This window comes from Hakea prostrata, chromosome 10 (assembly GCF_041222555.1).
Source record: "Hakea prostrata isolate BN-2017 chromosome 10, UWA_Hpros_2, whole genome shotgun sequence".
Taxonomy (NCBI): domain Eukaryota; kingdom Viridiplantae; phylum Streptophyta; class Magnoliopsida; order Proteales; family Proteaceae; genus Hakea; species Hakea prostrata.
The window spans coordinates 42,997,613-43,021,766 of record NC_142609.1 but is presented as its reverse complement, the minus strand read 5'-3'; the positions used below and the strand labels follow the sequence as shown (position 1 = coordinate 43,021,766).

The window sequence follows — 24,154 nt, the reverse complement described above, 5'->3', positions numbered from 1 at the left end:
GAAGAAAAAAATGTAAACTCGACGAAGTCAAACACAACATGTAGCAATTGATTGGTTAAAGCCCCTTGACTCATGGCGACTTCAAACCTCATATCCTCTCAAATAATCCTCTGGTGGGAGTCCAAGGCGTAGAAGATGATCTCCAGTGTTTCTGGGCGCCATTACCAGATTTGTTTACTTCCATTGCATATAGTGTTAGACATCAAACGCCTTTGCACAAAGGAGATTTCAAGACTAAGGCCATGAGAGAGAGAGCATCGCCTAATGCTCAACATTGAATGACAAAAACTTAGGAGAACCCTGAAAAGCCGTCGTAGTTGTCTTCATTCACATGAGAAGACAAATCCCCACTTTGTTGTTCCCTTTAGCTCTCTCATGAAACTCCTTAAAAAAAAATTTAGAACACCATTGATATTCACAATCCACAGAAATCCTAAGTTTTGGAAGATGAAAAAAAAATGCTCAATTGAAACTTTACCAAGCAATGTAAACCTAGTTGGACCAATTTGGTTAGGCAATTATGAATTTTAGATTTTTGTACAATTGCTTTAATTCATGAAGTTTCAGATGCACTTGGTGGAATCATCACATACTTTCGCTTCGAATCAATCACGAGAAATCTGATTTTTTTTGGTGAATTTGAAGGCTTCAAGAGGTGGAGTATGAGCAATTGTTGAAAAGTAAAAATACTGCAACTAAGAACATCCAAATCTATAGTGTATGGGTATGAAGTTCGAAGTCAATATGAGTCTAGGCGCTTCTTTATTACTCACACAACCTTGCATTTTAAACCGTTGAACATAAACTGGTACACATGATGCGATCATAACCTTTGGCTGCAGGCTGCAGGCTGCTCCGCTGCAGCAAATAAAAATCTACCAAGCCACAAATTGAATAATGAAGCGCCGTGTAACTGTAACGACATGATCCTTGGTCAACCATAGAAGATCATGGTCAGCATGACTAGTGGTCCCGATTTCTTTCCCTTCATCTATCATCAATCATTTTACTTGTGTCCATGTTTACCATAATACCCTTAAGATGTTTTACCTCATTGTTTAACAATGGGATCAAACCGTGGTCCTAGAAGTAAATTTTTTTTGTTCTATTAATTAAAAATGGAAGTTTACAGTAATGCCACTCATTGAGTTATCTAATTTATCAATCAAACCCTCTATAGGATAAAAATATATTAAAAATAATTCCTCCAGTTAGAAAATCAGAATTTCGTGTTGCTATAAACAAGTTAAATATTTTAAAAAGACAAGAGTACCCTTGAATGATAAATACATGCTCAAATGGTTTATTATTTACTTTCTTCTTCTCCTAATCATAAATTTTCACAAAATTTTGGTGATATATATCATGAATAGTATTTTTAAACTCAAAATATGAAACTAATATTGAAAATAAATAAATAAGTAAAAACTTGATTCAAACTATCATTGTTAGTAATTAGGGATCCAAGTGATAAATTGGATAACTCATAGAGTAGCACTGAAGATTTCACTAAAAGAAAATGGGGGGCATTGGTATAGAGTAGAATATAGAGTGGTCAGGTTTGTAAATTCAAGTCCTTTTATTTATTAATTTCTAATTTGCTAAAAGAGGAAAAAGTTACGCTAGATATTATGCTGGGCCTTCCTTCACCCTATACTTTCTCTTTTTCCCGAATAAAAAAATAAAGTAACAAATGTACTCCTTTATAAGAGGTTGAGCTTACTAAAGACGTTCACTCTGAGATCGAACTAGATTCAGTTTTCACTATTTAGCCGCGCTGTTAGAGCGCTGGCTTCTCTCTCTTCACCTCTCTCGTTGTGTTCATGTGCTCAACTCAACAACTCCATTGGAAAATCTTGGAGTTTCTAGTTTCTTTACTCCTTGTGGATTGAGATCCAATTCAGAAAACATTTGGTGGAATAGGTTAGTGCATTCCTTTTTTATGCTTGCTTGTAACGTAGTGCTTCTTAATTTGATTCTCTTTCCAGTTGAGGTTTTCAGAGAAACATGGCAATTTGTTGTTTTTTTCGTTAGATCTGATTGAATTATCGTTACAGATTGGTGGATCTGATTAATTCTTTGTTTATTGAGATGGAACTAAATGTTCGGTGATCGTTTCAGGACTTTTGTATTGTTTTGTTGGATTTCTGAGTTCGTCTTGGACGTGAGTTTGGCCTAGTTTGATTCTTGTGTTTCTTCCTTCTACTGTTTGTTCCAGATCTAAGTGTTCTAGTTCATTGAGTGAGCTATTAGTGTATTGGTTTATTCTTCTTAGAACGATATGAAGTTGTGGAAAGCGGAAGCTAAATTACAAATTCGTATTTTTTTGTTTAAATTGTGTTTTAATTTTTCTTTTTGGTGAAATATTACCGACACTGATTTCTGGAGAAGTCGTTTTCACTGCTCTTCGCTGATTTGGTGGGTCAATTTATTGCTTTGAAAGAAAGAGACCCGGGGGGGGGTGTCGGCGGTAAATGCCAGATCGCGGAATAAAGCAATGCTTGATTTTTGCTAATAACCAGGACTTCAGATGGGTTGTGTGTAACTGGGACCATGATGTGGAAATGGATGTACAGCATGTCTTTGCCTAAGACAGATTTTATTTTCCGTTAGTGTAATTATTCATATTTGCGGCTTCTATCCAAACTTATGAAGTTACAGTCATCAAAATTTTTAATTCCAAGTCTTGCAGTAATTGAATGTTTTCAATATTATCAGTAGCATATTAGGTTTGTTTGCACTGTGATTTGTTCTTCATATCAAGTCTGATGTGTGTGACAACTTTCTTCTTGTTTACTTCAGTTTCAAGGCTTGTAGTTTTTGTGGGTCTTGGTCAACTCAACTGAATTTTCCTTCTCTTGCTCAACTATTCTTTTGGAATTAGTGTTCTGATTACGTAGGTGCAACTAGAAATATTGTATAAGCTGTAAAATAGTCTTCTTATTCAATCTCTGAGAATCCTTGATCCAACTTTATTTTCTGGTAATGTAATGCCTTGTTGGTTTTGCTTTTTAGGACTTTGTGAATTTTGCTGATAGCTTCTGTCTTGGGTTTTTGCAGTGTTGTTTTTCAAACTGATGATTCTTGTCTGGATCGCTGATAACTGCAAATAATCTCCCATCGTATATGTTTGAAAATTTCAATTTTGGCATAATTCAAGCAGTACTGAGGAATACTGGGATTAGCTTGGATATTGGAAGTCTCCAGGGTTAGTTTTGAAGCAGTGCAGCATTCTGTTCTATGCTCTTAATATTTTAAAGCTGGTGATACTATAACGAGCGCTTTGTTTGAAGCACTTGTCACCAAGTCAATATGAGGGGAAGAACAGATGGGGTCCAAAAGAAGCGATTAGTCGCTGCCTTTTGTTGCGTGTCAATCTTTTTTGTTTTTATCTTTTTTTGTTTTGGATCGCCTTTTGGTACCAGAATTCATGATGGGGCATCAGCTCTGGAATATGGAAGCAAATCCTTAAAAAAATTCGGGTCGTCTTATATGGGTGTTGATGAAGATACCGATCTTGAAAACAAGCAAGAGGAATCTTCTTCCAAATTTGGGCTTGGAGATGGGGAGGATGACATCGTGCCAAAGAGTTTTCCTGTAAGATTCAAACCGCCCCCCCCAAATCATTACTAGCATTTAGTTCTCCCTGATCCCCACCTACAATTTTATGTTATTTGAACTGTAGCCTTGACAATATTCTGTACTTCAATTCCTGCCTTGAAGGTCTGTGATGTTCGATATTCAGAGATAATTCCCTGCCTAGAAAGAAGCCTTCAGACCCAACTGAGATTGAAGCTGGATTTGGGTTTGATGGAGCACTATGAAAGACATTGCCCTCCACCTGAAAGGCGTTACAATTGCTTGATTCCTCCTCCACCAGGCTATAAGGTTGATTCATTTAGTGTAATTTTAAATGATCAAAAATTTGAATTACACTAGGAATAGGCAAATAGGACTGTAGAAATTTTCATTCCCCATGTTTATTTTTAATATTGAACACATTAGTGTCAATTGATCTGTTTTGGTTACCATTCAGATCCCAATCAAGTGGCCTAGAAGCAGAGATGAAGTATGGAAAGCAAATATTCCTCATACTCATCTTGCACATGAGAAGTCTGACCAGAACTGGATGGTTGTCAAAGGTGAAAAGATTGTCTTTCCTGGAGGCGGCACTCATTTTCATTATGGAGCTGACAAATATATTTCTTCCATTGCAAATGTAAGGCACTTTATTTTTAACTGTATTACGAGGCAAGGAGAAAGACAAAACAAGAATTTTCTTTGGTTCATTTTGCCTTGCTGTTTAGCAAATATATAGTATTCTATGAAGATATTTTCTTGCCATGGCTGAACCTATAAATATGTTATGAACTATGGTAAATACTAATTTCATCAAGTATATATCTGCTCTTTATAGACATTCGGTATGATTTTATTGTCTACTTATTGATTTCCATTTCTTCTTTTTTTTTTTAAATAGTGGTTGCTTTTAAATTGAAAAGTGTCTTCAACTGCACTAGTGTGGTAATCATCTTATTTCTGGTTTGTCTTTGCAGATGCTCAATTTTTCAAATAATAATTTGAACAATGAGGGAAGGGTCCGCACAGTGCTCGATGTGGGCTGTGGAGTTGCAAGTTTTGGAGCTTATCTTCTTTCATCAGATATAATAACGATGTCTTTGGCACCAAATGATGTGCATCAAAACCAGATCCAGTTTGCTTTGGAGAGGGGAATTCCTGCATACCTTGGTGTCTTGGGAACGATGAGGCTTCCTTATCCAAGTAGATCCTTTGAACTTGCTCACTGTTCTCGCTGTAGGATTGATTGGCTTCAACGAGATGGGATCCTTCTGCTTGAGTTAGATAGGTTGCTCCGTCCTGGAGGGTATTTTGTCTACTCATCTCCTGAAGCATATGCACAAGATGAAGAAGATCGAAGAATATGGAGGGAAATGAGTACTCTTGTGGAACGCATGTGTTGGAAAATTGCAGCCAAGAGAAACCAAACAGTCATTTGGGTTAAACCACTGACAAATGACTGTTACTTAGAAAGAGAACCTGGTACCCAACCTCCTCTCTGCAGAACCGATGATGATCCAAATGCGGCATGGGGTGTGCCAATGGAAACTTGCATAACACCTTACTCTGACCGTGAGTGCCCTTAATCTTCCTACATTATGATCTCTGAGTTTGCCTATTTATTTTATATTTTAACTTAAATAATTAAATTCTTAAGGTTGCCTCTAGATGCAACAGTAAATTATTTTATATTTTAGCTTGGATAATTAAAGTTTTATGGCTTTCTAGCAATCTAATAGAAAAATAATTTCTGAATGCTGCTTAGTCACACTTGATTTTGCGTATCCATGGCCTTACCTAATTGTCAGCTCTTATACATAACAGTTCCATGCTAGGCTTAGCAGTTACTTTTCTATATTAGTGCCATAGACCTTTCTTTAGAAAATAATAGTAATAATAATTATAATAATCAAGTTACTCTGTTTCATGATCCTGTATGGTCTGGAATTCTTGCAGTCTGAACTCTGTATGGATTAACCTTATGCTACACGTCCAAATCTTATATTTGGATTTGTTACAACACACCACGACCACCACCACCACCAACAACAAGCCTTATCCCAACTAAATGGGGTAGGCTGCATGGATCCTTGCCTTCCCATCAACTCTATTTGAGGCAATACCTTCAAGGCTTCAGCCATGCATTTCCTTTCTCACCGTTTCTCGTAAGGTTATCTTAGGTCTCCTTCTAGCTCTTCTAGTTCCTTCAATCTGGATTAAATCCCTTCTCCATACAGGAACATTAAGGGTCTCCATTGAATGCGGTTGTGCCATCCTAATCGACTTTCTCATAGCTTATTGGTTATTGGGCTACTCTAACATGATTATTCATTATCTCATCCTTCCTAATTTTGTCACTCATCCATCTTAGCATCCTCATTTCTGCTACACTGACTTTATCTGTATGATGCTTCTTAACAGCCCAATACTCTGTACCATATACCATTGTTGGTCGTACACTTTAGTTACCTACTTAAATTCTGTTTTGAGAATCACTTACTGTAACCTTTTTGACCAATATTTCATGCTGCAGCTCAATTTTAAGAAGGCCAAGTAGAAAATCCAAGTTGATATTTGTTAAAAAGATGAGTGTTAACCCCAATGGAAGTATAAATATTTTATTTATCAAATATAGCAGGTGCCCAAGCAGAAAAATCAAGAGGAAAATGGTTTTGTAAGCTGGCCTTTGTTGCCATGCGACGTAGAGATGGGTTAGGGCTTTTATAAGAGACTTCATTCACCTGGTGACTGATGGATGTCAAAGACCTAGTTTAGAAGGAAAAAGAAATGAAAAAAGAAAAAAAAAAAGAAAAAGAAGAGAGAGAGAGAGAGAGAATGGCTTATTGCATTATGGGGTGAAACAGGCCTTTTCTTTTTGTTTTAAAATGGTAGTCACTCTTACTGGTTTTTGTCTAAACTGTAAGTTTTGTTTTCAGTTTTCATATGTTTGACTCTTGTTTGTTCATTCTTTTCTGATAATATTTTCTCATTGACAAGAGCAGAGATTGATGTTCAAACATTTCCTTGTTTTTATCAGAAATGCACCAGGTCAAGGGCAGTGGATTGGTTCCTTGGCCAGCTCGATTAGGTTCTCCTCCTCCACGTCTTGCTGATTTTGGTTATTCCAATGAAATATTCGAAAAGGACATGGTAATCATGTCAACCATTTCATCTGCATGTACTTGCCTCTGGAATCTACTTAAGAAGACTTGGGATTTGATTGGTTTAATTTGGTGCAGGGGGTTTGGAGACTAAGGGTTGAGAGTTACTGGAACATTTTAGGTCCTAAGACTAAGCCTGGCACTCTGAGGAACGTGATGGACATGAAGGCTCATTTAGGATCCTTTGCAGCTGCTCTGAAAGACAAAAATGTTTGGGTGATGAATGTTGTGCCAGAAAATGGACCAAATACACTGAAGATAATATATGACAGGGGCCTGATAGGGACTTTACACAATTGGTATGCAACAGACTCTTGAATCATTATGTTAACCCTTTTTTTGGTCAGAAAACACAATGATGCATCATTTTGCCATACTTCCTGGTGGCCGCAATATATCAGCAACATAAATCTTAAATGCTAAGGCTCTGTGTTTTTTTTTTTTTTTGGCCAAATGCCAGAAAAGTAAAAGTAGCCTTAACTGAATTTCTTTTGTGTACAATGGTAAGGTTGCTCCACTTGACCGAGCGGTTATGGGTTAGAGTCTAGAAACTACCTCTTTGTGGAAGCAGGGATAAGGCTATGTACATTATTTTCCCTCCGGACCCCGCACGGCGAGATCCTTGTGCACTGTGTATAATCTCTGAATTTGCTAAAGATGAGAAATGTTAGGAACTACACAAGCTCCCTGCTGTTATTGATGATTGTGTCTTTCAGGCTGCCAGAATGCCTTTACATCTCAACAGTTTTAATTTTCTTTTACTTCTCTTTGATTTTACTCTAATGCATACTAACGTGGTTGAAGACACTAGTACCTATTAAGACTCGGATGATACTGAATTTGGATTCGGAATATACTTCTGATGGATAATTTTTCTGCAGAGAACCCCCCCCCCCCTTTCAATAAATTCTATTGGCCATAACTAGAATATAGTAACATTTTTTATTTCTACCTGTGACTAGAGAATTTCCCACTTAATCCTTATGTGACTCTTTTTGCCTGTTTTCTCTCATGTTTTTTCTTGTATGATTACTGAATCAAGAAACCAATGGTTTAACACTAGGTGTTAGGGACGAACATGACTCTGGGATTTTGATTCTTAAAATGATTTAGATTTATTAATAACACATAAATGACTGCTTGGATATTTCTGTTGACAGGTGTGAGGCATTTTCTACCTACCCTCGAACTTATGATCTTCTGCATGCCTGGAATATCATATCTGACATGGTGAAGAAAGAATGTAGTGTCGAGGATCTCCTTATAGAGATGGACCGTATACTTAGACCATCTGGTTTTATCATTGTCCGGGACAAGCGGCCGGTGGTGGAGTATATCAAAAAGTATTTACCAGCATTGCACTGGGAAGGGGTAGGAACAGCTGACCCTGAAGCTGATTCAGAGCACGATGAGGATGAGATGGTCTTTATTATTCGGAAGAAGATGTGGCCCAGAAACGAGGGCCTCGTGGATTTTGCATCATAAATTTCTTACGTTCCACCTTGCCATTGATCAATAGCCTCGCCAACATGTGTTTCAACCAAGCAACACGGTCCTAATGATGTTGATGGTATATCAATTTTCTTCCCCTACTTGTGTAATATTTGAGTTCTCTTTTCAAATTTTGTATTTTTCATTAGTAATTTAGTTTTAGGCTAATAGCCACAGTTAGACATTGTTTTGTCCATTCAGATTCGGTATTATGAGATTAAATTCCTTTTGTCGATAAATACAACTCTAGCTGATCCTAGTAACCATAGAAACATGAGAATATGGGATAAAGTGGATAAGAAAAATGAAATTATGAGTATCAGAGTTGCTGTCAATTTTTTCTTTATAATCAAAGTCAATTACTTTCCACTGTTGGCTTACTGTCTCAAGTATATCATCAATCAGTTGTCTTCAGTTTTTGCTATTCTATCTTTTTATCATTTGGCATGATTTGGCTGAACTTGAGCAATGTGGTAATGCCACCAGCAAGGTGATCTACAAAAGATCTCACTCCAAAATGTTTAGTTCAGATGGAGCACCCAACATGGCAGACTTGAGAGGGACAATGGGGAGAGTATTCTGTTCCGGACTTTGGCCCCTGTTTCAATGGGGTCAATGGAAGTCCTCATGAAAACAACACAAGTCAGGATTTTTGTATTCCATGGGGGTGACATGACTCTGGATCACCTCCCTTTGGGTAGCACATATTGCTCTCCTGATACTCTCCACCGCACGACAAGAGTGGGGTTTATAAGAGATCCGCTGGGTTCTCACATTTGAATTATTTTATCAATACTCAGACATGGGTCCACACTTATTTTGTGGTGAAAAAACGTCAGGGAAGCACAGCAATATGTGATGTGCTCCCCCAACAGGGTGGTTATCCAGACTCCAGGGGTTTCACGACTATTATTTGTTCTGTCCTGGGTCTAAGGGTTAGGAAATGCTTATGGATGGGTCTGTATCTTAGTCAACTGTAACTGAACAATTGCAGGGAAGCTTGACCGTTGAAATTCATTTCTTGTAAGAGTATACTAATTTTGTTCTTGGTAACTTTCTTGTAAGAGTTTTAGAGCCTGGACACCTGAAACAATTGCAGGGTAGTCGTGAACAAATGAGTTCACAATAACTGGTTCATGGACATGTTGCTCTAAGATCTTGTGGTAATCAAGTGCAACTGAAACGTTTGCATGAAAGCTTGATAATTGGCATTAATGTATCTTCAATGGTTTCTATGCATTAACAACTTGAGTAGTTGCAGGGTTAGCAGATTTTGTTGGCGCAGACGAACAGGGTAATGGTTGCCCTGGAATTTCAGTCATTCACTAAATTTTTGGTTAAAAAATAAAAAATAAATAAAGAAAAGAATCCCTTAAATTTTTTGGCACAGATGCTGATGCAATGTGTTGTACGAACTTGCTAAAAGCCTAAAATAGTGAAGTTCCAATAATTGGAAATCGGACACATGAAGATGAAAAATTACAATCTACATGCTTAAATACTTGACATGTGTTCAAAATCTTATTTTCAGTAAATTAATTATATAAAGTATATGGAAGGGCACTACCAGAAATCTCAAACTGCCTTGCAAGTCCCTCTTGAATTTTCAATTGAGTGTATTTTACATAGTATTTGATCATCAATACCTTGTGGTAAGATTCATACTTTTCATTGGAAGTCATGGGTTCGACCCTTGCAAACGACAAAGAGGTCATGGGTTTGACCTTTGTGGATGACAAAGCTCCCCCCTAAGGATGTAATCAAGGTATGCACATGCTGGCTTAGATGAACCTCAGATACCAAAGTAGAGATAGTTGGCCACTCATACAACAAAAGGGCCGATCTAGTCAAGGTACAACTTAATTAGATGACTATAGCATAAAAGAGAAAAAAAAAGCTCAATACAAAAACATGATGTTATACATATTCTTGATCATCACATTGCCACCAGTCTCAAAATTAAACGTATCATCAAATTTACAATCTCTTCACTATTATGCATTGGTCATTACCAATTGAGTGAGATTAACCTTTTTTGGGGGTAAAAATCGAATCGGGATCACCTCCTCCCCGACCACAAAAATGCAGTGGGGCCCACATGTAAAATTTTGAATTTTCTTTTAAATTTTTCCAAAAAAGGTTTTTCACCGTAGACCCAGGTCTACTATATTTGTGGTCGGGAGCTGATACGGACTCGTAAAAATCTAAGCTACTCTTGAGTCTTGACCAGAGTTTTTGTTGGGCGGACCAATAAGTAATAAAATAGAGCTTGGATTAATATTTTCAAAATAAATCTTTTAATATATAACATTTTTCAAATAACTTGAGTCACAGGCAACGGTCAAACGGCAAAACAAAGTGAATCGCGCAGCAATCCCCTTCACTGACCGGTAAAAGCTTCGGTATCTGCTCTGACTCGATGCTTCACGTAATTAATGTCAGAAGTGTGCATAGATTGAAGTCAGCCCACATATTCCGAGTGAGTTTCTCAAATATTTCACAAGCCAACGAGCAATTAGATCAGAAGATTCATGCCAGCTTTTTCCCAGAAAGTCACATATACACTCGTCTCCTCAGAGCATGCTTGCAAGAATGCAAATTAATTCAATCCCGTCGGTTGCTCGACCAAATGCCTCAACAAAAATCCAAAAATAGTAAAGTTTTACATGCCCACATATTGAAAGCTGGACTTGGATTGAACGGGAAGTTGGGTAATATCATTGTCGATTTGTATTCCAAGTGTGGGAATGTAGATTTTGCCCAAAAGGCTTTTAATCGGCTCTACAAGAGAGATGGGTCTGCTTGGAATTCAATTTTATCTCTATACTTAAGGTGTGGTATGCTGGAACATATCATTGTGGCTTTTGGATCAATATGGAATTCATGCACACCGCCAAATCAATTCACGTTTGCAATCACACTTTCTGCTTGTGCAAGACTGATGGCTGTTGGTCCTGGCAGGCAAGTCCATTGCAATATTATTAAGATGGGATTCGAGTTAGATTCTTTCTGTCAAGGTTCTTTGATAGATATGTTTGCTAAATCTGACTATATTACTGATGCTCGAAAAATATTTGATAAAGCTATGGACCCTGATACAGTTTCTTGGACGGCTATGATTGCTGGTTATGTTAGAACTGGGATGCCGGAGGAAGCTCTCGAGTTGTTTAAGGAACTGCAGGACTTGGGCCATGAACCAGATCAGGTTGCATTTGGGACTATCATCACTGCATATGTTGGTCTCCGCAGGCTTGATGATGCCTGCCGTGTATTTGCTCAAATGCCCAACCCAAATGTTGTAGCATGGAATGTGATGATCTCAGGACATACTCAGAGTGGTTACAGTGTTGAAGCAATTAATTTCTTCCATGATATGCGAGCCTCTGGTGTAAAATCAACAAGGTCCACATTAGGAAGCGTTTTGAGTGCCATTGCAAGCTTAGCTGCCCTTGATCAGGGACAGCAGGTTCATTCAGAGGCAATCAGACTTGGACTGGATTCTAATGTTTTTGTTGGAAGTGCTTTACTCAATATGTATGCTAAGTGTCAAAGAATGGAAGATGCAAGAAAAGTCTTTGATGCAGTCACAGAAAGAAATATTGTCTTATGGAATGCAATGCTTGGAGGTTATGCGAATAATGGGTACCCATATCACGTCTTTGATATGTTCTCTGATATGAAGCGCTGTGGTCTCAGGCTGGATGAGTTTACCTATACTAGTGTTCTTAGCGCATGTGCTTGTCTAGAAAATTTAGACACGGGTAGACAACTGCATTCTTTTTTAATCAAGGTCAACTTAGGATCAAGTCTATTTGTGGGAAATGCCATGGTGGACATGTATGCTAAATCTGGGGATCTAAAAAGTGCAAGGCAGCAATTTGAGCTTGTTCAGGACCGAGATAATGTTACCTGGAATGCGATCATTGTTGGGTATGTTCACGAAGAATATGAGGATGAGGCTTTTATAATGTTTCACCAAATGATCTTGGATGGCTTTGTGCCAGATGAAGTGTCCTTAGCTAGCACACTTAGTGCTTGCGCAAATATTCAAGCTCTTAAGCTAGGCAAGCAATTCCATTGCTTTGCTGTCAAATATGGTCTTGACTTGAATCTTTATGCTGGAAGTTCTCTTGTTGACATGTATGCGAAATGTGGTGATATACAAGCTGCAAACTTGGTTCTTGCTAGGATGCCAGAGCAGGGTGTTGTTTCCTGGAATGCTCTAATTGCAGGATATGCTCAAGTCAATGATGTGGATGAAGCAGTGAATTCTTTCCAAGAAATGCAAGCAGCAGGATTGAGACCATCCAAATTCACCTTCACAAGCATTTTGCCAGTATGTAGTGGCCCTTCTAGATTGGACATGGGAAAGCAAGTGCACTGTTGTACAATAAAGTCTGGATTCTTGCAGGAAGATGACTTCCTGGGGATTGCACTGCTGAGCATGTACTTGAAGTCTCAAACCCATGAAGATGCAAATAAGCTTTTTTCCGAATTTCCAGACCCCAGGAGCACAGTATTATGGACAGCTATTATTTCAGGATATGCCCAGGATGGTTACAGCGAGGAGGCATTATGGTTCTTCTGGGAAATGCATAGATGCAATGTTATTGCTGATGAAGCCACTTTTCGTAGTGTGCTTAGTGCTTGTGCTTGCTTAGCTGCCTTGAGAGATGGCAGAGAGGTACATTCTCTTATCATCCGGAGTGGCTTCAACACAGATGAGTGCACAGGCAGTGCTCTTGTAGATATGTATGCCAAATGTGGGGACATGAAAAGTTCTGTACAGATTTTTGAGGAAATGGACTCTAAACAAGATGTTTTTTCTTGGAACTCAATGATTGTTGGATTTGCAAAGAATGGTTATGCAGATGATGCTCTCAAAATATTTGAACTGATGAAGCATACACTTGTTAAGCCTGATGATGTAACATTTCTTGGTGTTTTAACTGCATGTAGCCATGCAGGTCTAGTATCTAAAGGTTGTGAATTATTTGACATCATGATCAATCATTATGGCATTCAGCCAAGAGTTGATCACTATGCTTGCATAATTGATCTTCTTGGTCGTAGTGGCCATCTTAAAGAAGCAGAGGAGTTTGTTAAAAGACTACCATTTGAAAGCGCTTGGATTTGGGCCACATTTCTTGCTTCTTGTAGAACACATGGGGATTATGAACGAGGGCAGTGGGCAGCTGAAAAACTCATTAACTTGGAACCGCAAAATCCTTCACCCTATATACTGCTTTCTAACATATATGCTGCAGCTGGTAACTGGAACGGAGTAAAGAGAGTAAGGGAGGCAATGAAAGATAGAAGCGTCAAGAAAATGCCTGGGTGTAGCTGGATTGTCGTGAGAAAGAAAACAAACATGTTTTCTGCAGCAGATAAGTTTCATCCTAGTGCCAACGAAATATATGCAGTTCTGAAGGATTTGACAGCTCTGATGAAAGAAGAAGGCTATATCGTGTCTGCCCAATCCATTTTGCATGATGAAGAATGAGAGAGATTCTTATCTGTGACCATTGATTGCATACATCTTGATTGATCTGAGACCCTAACTTCATTATGTCAATTTTGAGTAGTATAACACACACACTAAAAGACAAGGGAAGCAGAGACTTACATAGTGGAAGGCAAAGATTTCATCTTGCACTTGAGAAGTCTGACCACGACTGGATGGTTATCAAAAGTGAAGACATTGTCTTTCCTGGAAGGCACTCATTTTCTTTATGGAGGTGACAAATCAATTTCTTCCATTGCAAATGTGTGGCACTTTATCCATAATCGTATTACAGAGCAAGGGAAAAAACACAACAATTACATCCTTTGGTTCATCTGTCTTGCTGTCCAGCAAATACACAGAACTTTGTGAATTTCTCTCAACCATGGCTAAAACTATGAATATGTCATGAACTATGGTAAATACTAATTTCTTGAAGTATATGTTTATCCTTTATAAACTTTAAGTATCATTTTATTGTCCACTTATGGATTACCACTATTGGTTTATTTTTATTTAAATTGTGATGCTTTTAAATTAAAGTGTCTTGAACCACACGTGTGATAATCATCTGGTTTGTCTTTGCAGATGCTCAACTTTTTAAAAATATTTTGAAAAATGAGGGAAGAATCTGCATAGTGCTTGATGTGGGCTGTGGAGTAACACGTTTTGGAGCTTATCTTATTTTATCAGATATAATAGCAATGTCTTTGGCACCCAATGATGTCCATAAAACCAGATTCAGTTTGCTCTGGAGGCGAATTCTTGCATACCTTGGTGTCTTGGGAACAATGAGGCTTCTTATCCTAGTAGATCTTTTGAAATTGCTCACTGTTCTAGCTGTTAGATTGATTGGTTTCAATGAGATGGGACCCTTCTGCTTGAGCTATATGGGTTGCTCCATTCTGGAGGTTTTGTTTCTACTCATCTTCTGAAGCATATGCACAAGATGGAGAAGATAAAAGAATATAAAGAATATGGAGGGAGATGAGTGCTCTTGTGGAACGCGTGTGTTGGAAAATTGCAGCCAAGAGCAACCAAACAGTCACTTGGGCTGAACCACTGACAAATGAGTGAAACTTAGAAAGAGAGCCTGGTACCCAACCTCCTCTCTGCAGACTGATGATGATTCAGATGTGGCACGGGGTGTGCCAATGGAAACTTGCATGACACCATACTCTGACTGTGACTGCCCCCTAATATTCCAATGTCATGGTCTCTTGAGTTTACTCTCTTATTAATTCTTTGTCTAAGGAAAGATAGTCCACATAAACAACCTCGGTGATTTTCATTCTTCTCTCACATGGAATGGAGGCTATGCAATCATGACACCCTTCTTTATTCTCTCTGGTGCAATTGGTATTGGTATGCTGTTGAAGTGATCCTATTCATTATACATTGGACTTTCAACCCAGCTTCTACAGTTGCAATATTTTTATCATTAACCAGTAGCCACATTCCTCACCTAAAGAAGAGGCCCTTTGCATACCTCATAGAGGAGAAAGGTCCACTGTTACCATAAGCCTAGAAGTGGCATTTTGGCTAAAATATGACCTCCTATACAATATAGGTAAAACAATCTTACACAGCAGTTTGTCCTGTCCATTGAGAAAGCAAATTTCAGATATGTTAGGCTCTTTTTGGTAAAGTTTTCGTTATCATTTTCTCACAATTACTCATTTTTCGATGGGTTTGGTATCTATTCTAAAACTTTTTTGTGTTCAGAAGGACTTGGAAACCCCCCCCCCCCAAAATCCATAATAGACTTTTTCTCTATTATATGGATTCTGAATTAAAACTCATTCTACTGATTTTTGCACAGAGCAACTTAAATCCAAGTGCAAATTGAGGGTACAAAAGTAACATTCTTGTTATGAAAGCTCTATTATTTCTCCTTTATCTTACTCCCAAACCCTAACAATCTGTTCTCACAGCTTTGCTTGTGGCTGCTCTTGCTCGAGGCTTCTCAAACTCTGCACACAGTACACCACTGGATCTCTTAGGCCTGGTTCACTATACAAATTTCTTCAGGTATTTCTCTCTCTTTCATGATGTTTTCCCCTTTTTTCCTTTTTTCTGGTTTGCTTCCAGGTTTTGTATTTCTCTTATCTGCAATGTTCCACTGAGAATGAAAAAGATTTAAGGAGTAAGAGTCGCAGTTTTACTGATTACATTCATGCTTTGAAATACCTGCTAGTTAGATGATTCCACTCAGGGCCTTCTCGTTCAATATGTTTATTCTTTCTGCCCTTTCATCTTGTCCTATTCATCTTCAAGTTGGTGCCCTAAGACCAGAATTTATTTTAGTACTAAACAACTTCTTGGTCTTGCTCAGATGATCAATTAGTTTTTCTTCATGATTATTTGTTGTATGAGTTCCTTTTCATTTCCTCTTTCGATCGACATGATATATACTGATGAGCTAGTAGTCTATTGAACTCCCTAGGTGAAATGTGACTGAATTTGGGTTCATAGCGCTAGAAGGAAGAGACATTGATGAATGTTATGTTAAACAGAGCCAGGGGCTTTTGGTTTTCGACTTTGGTCACATGATTTTAGTTTGCTGGAATGAAGAATTAAATCCTACGTCCATATTAGGGTATACTGATTCAATTAATCTTTGTCTGATACTATGTTTAATTAAAAAGATCTTTTCAAGCAACAAATTCTCAATAATTGCATCCGGTTGTGATTCAGAAAATGGTGATAGACATGCTAGAGGGTATTTCGGAGACAAAATCCATGGGTTTGGGTCTAGCGATTTCTGAATGGCTCATTCTCACGAGGGCTCATGACATTAGGGTCGCAAGCAACGCTTTGGTATATACCCTTTGGTGAATGGGACTCTTTACCTTTGTTTACTTGTGCTGTTGTTCAAGCAGTTCAGGCACATAATCATTCACTTTACTGTCTTATGTATTTTTCTACTCTTCAAACTTCTTTATTGGAATTTCAGTCAGCTACAACAGCAGTAGAGAATTCAAGTCCGTCTATCCCTGGTGGATGAACAAGTGAAGAAGGTTGTATTGGTTGCAAACAGAGTCACTGCTGCTAGAGTTGCTGCCATCAATGCTGTTCCTTTTTCTTGCAAAAAATGCCATTAAACCTGTTCAGGACATCATGGATGCAAAATTCTGTGACACAAGTATTTTGGATGCAAACATTCCCCTGATTTTGTTATTTGACTGGATTATGTATTTGAGAAGACAGATCTCCTCTCCTTGTTGGCAAGTTGACCAGAGAGAATGAGGGTCAACAGCAGTAGATGCTGATCTATTTGTTCAGACTACAGCATGTACATAGATCCATATGTATATCAATTGAATGATTTTCAAGTGTTTCCTCGAATACCATTTACATCCAAATTCAAATTCAGGATGGTGCACATCTCAAGAACTCAACAAATCGTGTAAATTGGGAATAACAGAAACTTCACTCATGACTAACAAGAAACTAACACCCTTCCCACTTTTGAGCCTGGGAAAGACAACAGTTGCTGCGGTTTTGCAAATTGAATTTTGTACAGAGTTTCTCAAGTCTAACTCTGGGTTGGAACAACTTAACCTGATTCAATTGACCTACCCAAAACTCAAAACGTTGTAATGAAAAATTGAAATTATCAAAAAATCTTCACCTGTTGACATTTCTCATAATTATTAGCACGCAGAGTCTAGACAAGGGTAAAATTATTCTACACACAGTAAGCCAAACCTATTTTCCATTCTAAAACCCATTTGGACAATAGTTATCAAACCATTTTTCATGCACTAATAAAAATAAAAAATTACTATACGTGAAAGTGAAAATGAGAATGAAACTTAGTACCAAAAGAGTTTGAATGATTAACAGAATAGCATTACAATGTCCAGTCAACCATTGCTATCCACCTAAATATCGTTTATATCAGCATAAAATCTTGCCTCTAGCATCCATCATTGGACCCATGTAAATTAAAATGCCTTCTATATCCATCATTACACTCGATAGAGATTTTCTGCACTGAAAATACAAAGCTGTAAAATATAAACCAAATCACTTCCACCACTGAAGTTGGTACAGAATTTTGGTGTAGTTCCGATCGGGAGATGCCAAGAATACAGTCGACAGCATAATAAGCACTCAATATTTTGGTGGTGGTTTCTGGGTAGGCAGTAATCCAAAACGCTTCTTCAGAAGAACTCTTTGCCTTGAGTACTTGTCATCAGGAGAGAAGCGAGCTGAAATTGATAAAATAGATAATCAAACAAAAGATGGGATAACAACCCATATTTGTAACACTCACTCTCTAAAGAACTGAGTATAGGTTAGTGATTACCCAATTCATTTATAGAACAATTAATCAATGACTCACACAGATGCTGAAATATCATAGAAAATTGATAATTCTTCCAAGAACACTCCATTGGTTGAGTTCTTTTTCTGGAAGAAATCAAAAACCACTAATGATCAATTGTCATGATACAGGTTCTAACATTACATCTTCATTGGTAAACTTTTCAGAGTCGAGAAAATATTCATGCAGAGCAAATCCAGTAAATGGTAGTGTTCCACACTCTACATCGGATAGACAGATAGAATTGCAGCTCCAGTTGCTTAACAAGGAAAGTCTGTGATAAATAAAAGGTGGCACAAAATTGTACTTGCAATGTGGCAAAAGTTTCAGGATTGCATTTGAAGAACGTAACAGGGTCAGAGGCTCATTCCAGCCATATTGAAGGCTAATGTAAACAAATCAAGGGAATGAAACAGATAAGGGACCCTCTATTTAACATATGAAACTCAATTTACTCAACAACCTACACATTTTTTACCATCTAGATGTCAACATTTAACATCAGAAAAGAAGCGACAAAAGTAAATTTTCTAAATGGAAAGAAAGGCTTCACTTTTATTGAAGAGTTCGACAGGTGTGCTGGAAACTAAGGATTGGTAACAGGTAATTTTTCAGTTGCTAGTTCAGCAGCACAGGGGCAGTTGTGATGGCCCCAGGTGAGCCCATACTGCTGACTCCAGCCCTTATATTTAGTTTATAATTGTTGATAGGTTGCCTTGTGTCTCCTCAATCCTTCCAAATAATAAAAAGGGGCAGGGGGGTTACGATGGAGGGGAGGAAGGGGGATGCTATGCTCATCTTTTCACCTAATGCAAAAACAGATCAGTGTCAGGATCATAGGAAAGTTTAAATGCTAATGTTCTGGATCATTCTGGTTTAGAAAATACAAACAAAGGATCAACAAATTCTTTCATCAGAATACAAACCGTGGATCAGCCAATACATTACAAAAATACATCAGTATCATTCTCATCAAACATGGATCTTAGCTGGATTCTGGACCAAGTTTTGAACTTAGTTTTAACATCAAAAGATCATGAAATCAAGCTATACAAATGATATGAAATCCATCACAAAATAAAATTCTCACCTGGATGAGCAGATTGTGTTGCAAGTCCAAGTGGTGATTCTTTCTGTGACAGGAAAACAAATGGAGGTTGGTACCAAATTTAAAAAGAAAAAGAAAACGAGTAACTTAGAATTCAAAATTTACACGTAAGTTGTAACATCAACAAAAATGACAGGAACTGTACTGCATTAGTGGCATTCTATTAAGGGTCAAGTTGAAAGAGAAGAAAGCAAACAATGCTCCAAGGGACCTCGATGCATTGGTTGGTTTGAGGTACTGGGTACATAAACTAAGTCGGAAAACCATCAATGTACTTCTTATCAAAAATGACATTGTTGGCTCCATGACAATGAAAGTTGAGGCTCACTCTGGGTCTTAATAAAAAAAAGCCACTAGATCTAGGTTCCTCTGGCTGATTGGTCAAGCAGTATTCAAACAAGACTGCCCAACCTAAACTCTCCATATTTTGTAGGTTAAAGCTTTTAACTCCTCAACTGGCTCTTAATGTAAACAGATTGTCGGTAGTTTACCAAACTAAAGCAGACAAACGACTTAGGCAGAAAACAAAAAATAACCCTTATAGATGGACTCTCCTTGCAAAGGGACAGTAAAACTTATATGCATATATAACCTCTAACATTCACTATCACACTCCCGGCTCTAGAAGATTACAAATCGATCAATACCAGTGCAAAGAGCTCATACTGCAGAGATTACTTAGTCTGAAAAAGCAATCTAAGCAAAATTTGCAGAAAATAATTTGTTTCTAACAAAACCGTGTCTAAAGCCATTCCAGGTTCAACAAGTGGAAGAAATACCAGTACGAACAACAGACATGGATATTAACAATACCTTGGTGGTGTAAACTTTATCACCGTTTTCATTGATATAAAACTGAAGATACATAGTTCGAGATCTTCAACCTGTTAATATCAAAAGTAAGCCAGGTATTGAATTAACTAAACAACGTTATTAAGAGATGGGAGGAACAAAGAACGAAAATCTCCAAAAGTAAGGTCAGGAGAACAGAATAACAAAAACAACTAGATGATTCAAAAACCCTAATATAAGAAAAGGTTAATCTTACCAAACGAACGAAAACAGTTTGTTCGTCAGAAGCTACTGAAACGCTATCGCCACAGAAGTACTTGACGGCGAGACTCGAGAGCAAGCTTGAAGGGTTTAACAGAAGGGCTCAAAGGAGTTAGGATTTTTAAGGAGTTAAAGGGGCATGAGGGCATCAACGTTGTTTCACCTGCCCATTTTGCCCCTAAATTTCAAGCTTATGAATGGTAGCTTGAGGGGTAGACAATGTACTTTTGTTCATCTGAGTGGTAATGCTCAAAATATGGTTTCTCCCTTTGGAGCCATTTAAAAATTGAAAAAAAATTGTCAAATGCAGGGTTGAATGAGTGGTAACTGGTATGGTTCATATTTCTCAGTGGTGTTTTTGTTTTTGCTCTTTTTCCCTTTTTTTTTTTTTTTTTTTAAAAAAACCCCTTCCCCAAAAAAAAAAAAAAAAGAAAAAATTTTGATTATCAAAAAATAATAATAATAAATAAAAGAAATTCTTTTTTATCTCAAAAATAATAATAATAATAATAAAATTTCAGTGTCGTTTTTTGGTAATCAGAAAATTTTCAGTGTCTTTTTTTTTTTTTGGTAAGAAAAATAGGGGATGCAGTAACGGCGACCTAGCCCCCCCGCTACGCAATGTTCGGACTTTTTATCGAGTGCGACCTATGCAAGCATTGTATAATGAATTGTAAACTAGTACATCATACTAATGTGTAGTGGCATACATGCTACCGCCGAGCCCCACCCGGAAGGCCTTATACTATGTCCGCGATGTTTAGCCGGTAAAATTCCCATGTGTTTTGCCTCAATAGGTTCCAAAGAGCACCCTGAAACAAGGCTATTTCCAATGCAAGAAACAAAAGAGCATAGGGAATTTGAACCTGGGACATAAGGTTTACCTTGACTTACCTTAAATTAATGTTACATGCTATCAAATTTATCAAAAGACTCCCTCGTGATTTAAGCAAGTTAAATATTTCAAAATGACAAAATTAACCTTAAACGAAAAATTCTACGATTTGTTTCTTCGTCTTCTTCTACTATTATAACTTCTTCCTCTTCAAATCATAAATCCTAACAAGATTTGAGATATATAATTGGTTTTTTCAAACTTAAGATGTGAGAATAATATTAGAATTAGATAAATAAAAACTAATTGCAACTAATGATCTGCACAATAAAGGATTTGACTAATAATTTGGATAGCTCATAGGGTGGGATTGAAAATTTCTCTAAAAATTTTTTTTTTTTTTTTTTTTTAGTTAATAATGAGAGAAAAATCGTTTACTGTGCACTCCTACAATATGACACGTGGAATATGCTAAGTTGGGGACTGAGATTAAATGTTGATTTTGACTGAAAAGGAACTAAGTTTTAATACCCATTTGGCTTATACATTGCCCATTTTCATAAACCCAAATTAAATTTTCTTTCAACCCAGGAATTCTCCCTTTCCTCCATTACCACAACAGGCTAAGAATCATGTCATGATCGACAACATAGGCAGAGCTCCGTTTTACGTCCTTGCAGAAATCTTTATTACAAAAAAAAAAACTTGCAAAAATCTCAACATATTGTTTCTTTTTATTTTTTTCCTGTTAAACCATTACTTCCAGAGTATATAGTTTATAATACTCAGATCGTTGTTTCTAGCTTGTATTTATAGAACAAAACTAGGTTTTATAGTTAATTAGAGTAAGGCCCATTACACCGTCGGATTGTACTAATTTGATGGCCTATATTAGAACATACGTTAAGTATAACTCAAATCCCTCAACCGTATTTAACTAAAGTATGACTTAGATACCTCAACAATTCTTTATATTTATTCTAATCAATTCATTTTCTTCTTGCTTCTTCCTTCAAACCCATCCTTCTTCCAAAGGAGTTCTCAAAGGGAAATAGTGACAACCATGATGGAGAAAGAGAAATGGTGGAGGAAGGGAGTGAAAGAGTTTCGTGGGTTGAAAGAAAATTTGATTTGGGTTTATGGAAATGGGGTAGGTATAAGGCAAATGGGTGTTAAAATCATGGTTCACTGTGCCGGCGATATGTCGCCATGTCGCTGGGGGGCGACACGACTCCCCCCAACAACACGATATATACCAAATATCGGCGACATATCGCCCTATGTCGGCAATATATCGTCATCTCGCTGGGGGGCGACACGACTCCCCGCAGCAACACGATATATACCAAATATCAGCGACATATCGCCCTATGTCGGCAATATATCGTCGACAAGTCAATATATCGCGGAAAAATCGGCAATATATCGCTACATTCGCCATATATAACAGCTTTTCGTTTGTTTTTCGCAGATTTTTCGTTCGCTTTTTGCCAAAGTGACATAGGGCCCCCCGTGTCCGTTGGCAACAATATGTGAAGCATGAGCCATACTCAACATAATTGTATAATGAATTGTAAACTTTAGTACATCTTTTTACTAGTTGTGTATTTGTTTATATGAATTTTCCAAACTTTAGGTTAGGTGATGTTTTAGGTCAAAATAACACTTCCAATGTGTTTATTGACCTCAAATTAAGCTACATGTCAAATTTCAGGTCAAAATGACCTGAAATACCCTTTGAAACAGGTTTCATCGAACCCCTGCCAAAAGTCGGTCGACTTTTGGCGACATGTCACTCGAGTCGCCGTGTCACTAGGGTCCGACACGGCGACACGTGCCGACATGTCGGACCTTGGTTAAAATTGAGTTGTTTTTTTTTTTTTTGGAATGAGGTTTCATCCAGGCCAACTTGCGCGCACCACGACTACATCCTCAAGGCGCTTTTTATATAATTAATATAATTTAATTATTTTTAACTTAAAATCAACTTTTAATCTCATCCCTCGATTAAACATATTCAATGTGTCAAACGGTAAGAATGCATGGCTGATAATAATGCAAGTGGAATTATACCCAAAAATATATATAATAGCGATAATTATTACTGTCTCTTGTATTATAATTTAATTACTAAAAGGACCTTACTTTTATAAACTATTGTTACCACGCTCAGTTCTAACAGTATGTTGGGGTAATTGTATTACAAATTCTTCAAACATACAAAGATGAAATCGCAATACAATTGAGAGATGAAGATCGTCTTTGCAAATTTGAAGAGCTTGAGTGCACCGCGAACCACCTTGATAAGGTTGAGTCACACATTGATGTTGTCTTTAAGGTAATTGATGCACCCTACTACCAAGGGTTCTTCGCACCACCACCTCCAAGATAAAGCAACCTCCAACTGGAAGATGAGGTAGTTCTTCTAGTCCCTTAAAGGAACCAAAAGCTAGAGCACAACACTTAGACAACTCAAGAAAGAAATGAACCTTGTAAAACAAATAATGTGAGTGAGGAGAGTCACAATAGCACACAATATGCAAGGAAGAGTTGGGTTTATATAGGCCCAAACCACACCTCCCCACAAGGGGAGAATCAATTCTCCACTAATGGAGAATCAATGGTTTGTCCCTCCTCCACTAATGTGAATAAACCCCCTGACCTAACCTCCCCACTACTTGGGGAAGTAACTCTCATATTCACTTCTTTGGAATGAATAAGCTTTAACCCATTCAAAGACCTTAACCCCCACTCATGGTAATGGCTATGAATGGTCATGAAGTTGAAATGAGAAATAAAGGTCAAGAGTTAGAATTTGAGTAATTCCACCATTCAAGTTAGCCCACCTCATCACAATGATCAAGACCTTTAAGACCCATGACCAATATCATGAAGGGCCTCCTTTAACCATGGTCATGAAGGGTCTTCTTTACTCATGGTGCCTCATTACCACCCTTACCTCATGGTGCCTCATTACCACCCTTATCTCAAGGGTCCCACACACAAACAAAACAATTAAATAAAAGAAATGCAAAAACTAATTTTGAAACTTAATATATAGATAATATAGATTTTAATAAAAAACCTAACA

General features: G+C 37.5%; 3 protein-coding genes across 3 annotated transcripts; 2 read left to right on the top strand and 1 right to left on the bottom strand.

Annotated features, from left to right (window-relative positions):
* Positions 1-1,725: 1,725 nt before the first annotated feature.
* Positions 1,726-9,669, top strand: LOC149003183 (putative methyltransferase PMT3). Its single transcript, XM_089136902.1, has 8 exons — positions 1,726-1,923; positions 3,061-3,597; positions 3,724-3,888; positions 4,037-4,219; positions 4,557-5,151; positions 6,617-6,729; positions 6,819-7,039; positions 7,901-9,669. Exons 2-8 carry the CDS (start codon positions 3,313-3,315, stop codon positions 8,223-8,225), a joined length of 1,887 nt encoding a protein of 628 aa, XP_088993028.1. The 5' UTR covers positions 1,726-1,923; positions 3,061-3,312; the 3' UTR covers positions 8,226-9,669.
* A 914-nt stretch (positions 9,670-10,583) lies between these two features.
* Positions 10,584-15,318, top strand: LOC149003182 (Pentatricopeptide repeat (PPR) superfamily protein). Its single transcript, XM_089138861.1, has 2 exons — positions 10,584-14,152; positions 14,323-15,318. The coding sequence occupies exon 1, from the start codon at positions 10,651-10,653 to the stop codon at positions 13,732-13,734; it is 3,084 nt and encodes a 1,027-aa protein (XP_088994987.1). The 5' UTR covers positions 10,584-10,650; the 3' UTR covers positions 13,735-14,152; positions 14,323-15,318.
* A 2,212-nt stretch (positions 15,319-17,530) lies between these two features.
* NOP10 (nucleolar RNA-binding Nop10p family protein) lies at positions 17,531-20,345 on the bottom strand. Its single transcript, XM_089137294.1, has 4 exons — positions 20,224-20,345; positions 19,989-20,059; positions 19,158-19,200; positions 17,531-17,951 (listed from the first exon to the last, which is right to left on the bottom strand). Exons 2-4 carry the CDS (start codon positions 20,040-20,042, stop codon positions 17,854-17,856), a joined length of 195 nt encoding a protein of 64 aa, XP_088993420.1. The 5' UTR covers positions 20,043-20,059; positions 20,224-20,345; the 3' UTR covers positions 17,531-17,853.
* Between the last annotated feature and the right edge of the window lie 3,809 nt (positions 20,346-24,154).

Bases quoted from the DNA above. Each gene is read 5' to 3' on its own strand.
- LOC149003183 (XM_089136902.1), top strand. From the start codon at position 3,313: ATGAGGGGAAGAACAGATGGGGTCCAAAAGAAGCGATTAGTCGCTGCC. The intron at 4,220-4,556 runs GTAAGGCACTTT...TTGTCTTTGCAG, and splicing joins ATATTTCTTCCATTGCAAAT to ATGCTCAATTTTTCAAATAA. The intron at 6,730-6,818 runs GTAATCATGTCA...AATTTGGTGCAG, and splicing joins AAATATTCGAAAAGGACATG to GGGGTTTGGAGACTAAGGGT.
- LOC149003182 (XM_089138861.1), top strand. From the start codon at position 10,651: ATGCTTCACGTAATTAATGTCAGAAGTGTGCATAGATTGAAGTCAGCC.
- NOP10 (XM_089137294.1), bottom strand. From the start codon at position 20,042: ATGTATCTTCAGTTTTATATCAATGAAAACGGTGATAAAGTTTACACC. The intron at 19,201-19,988 runs GTATTGTTAATA...TTCCTGTCACAG, and splicing joins ATAAAGTTTACACCACCAAG to AAAGAATCACCACTTGGACT. The intron at 17,952-19,157 runs GTGAGAATTTTA...TATCAATTTCAG, and splicing joins AACACAATCTGCTCATCCAG to CTCGCTTCTCTCCTGATGAC.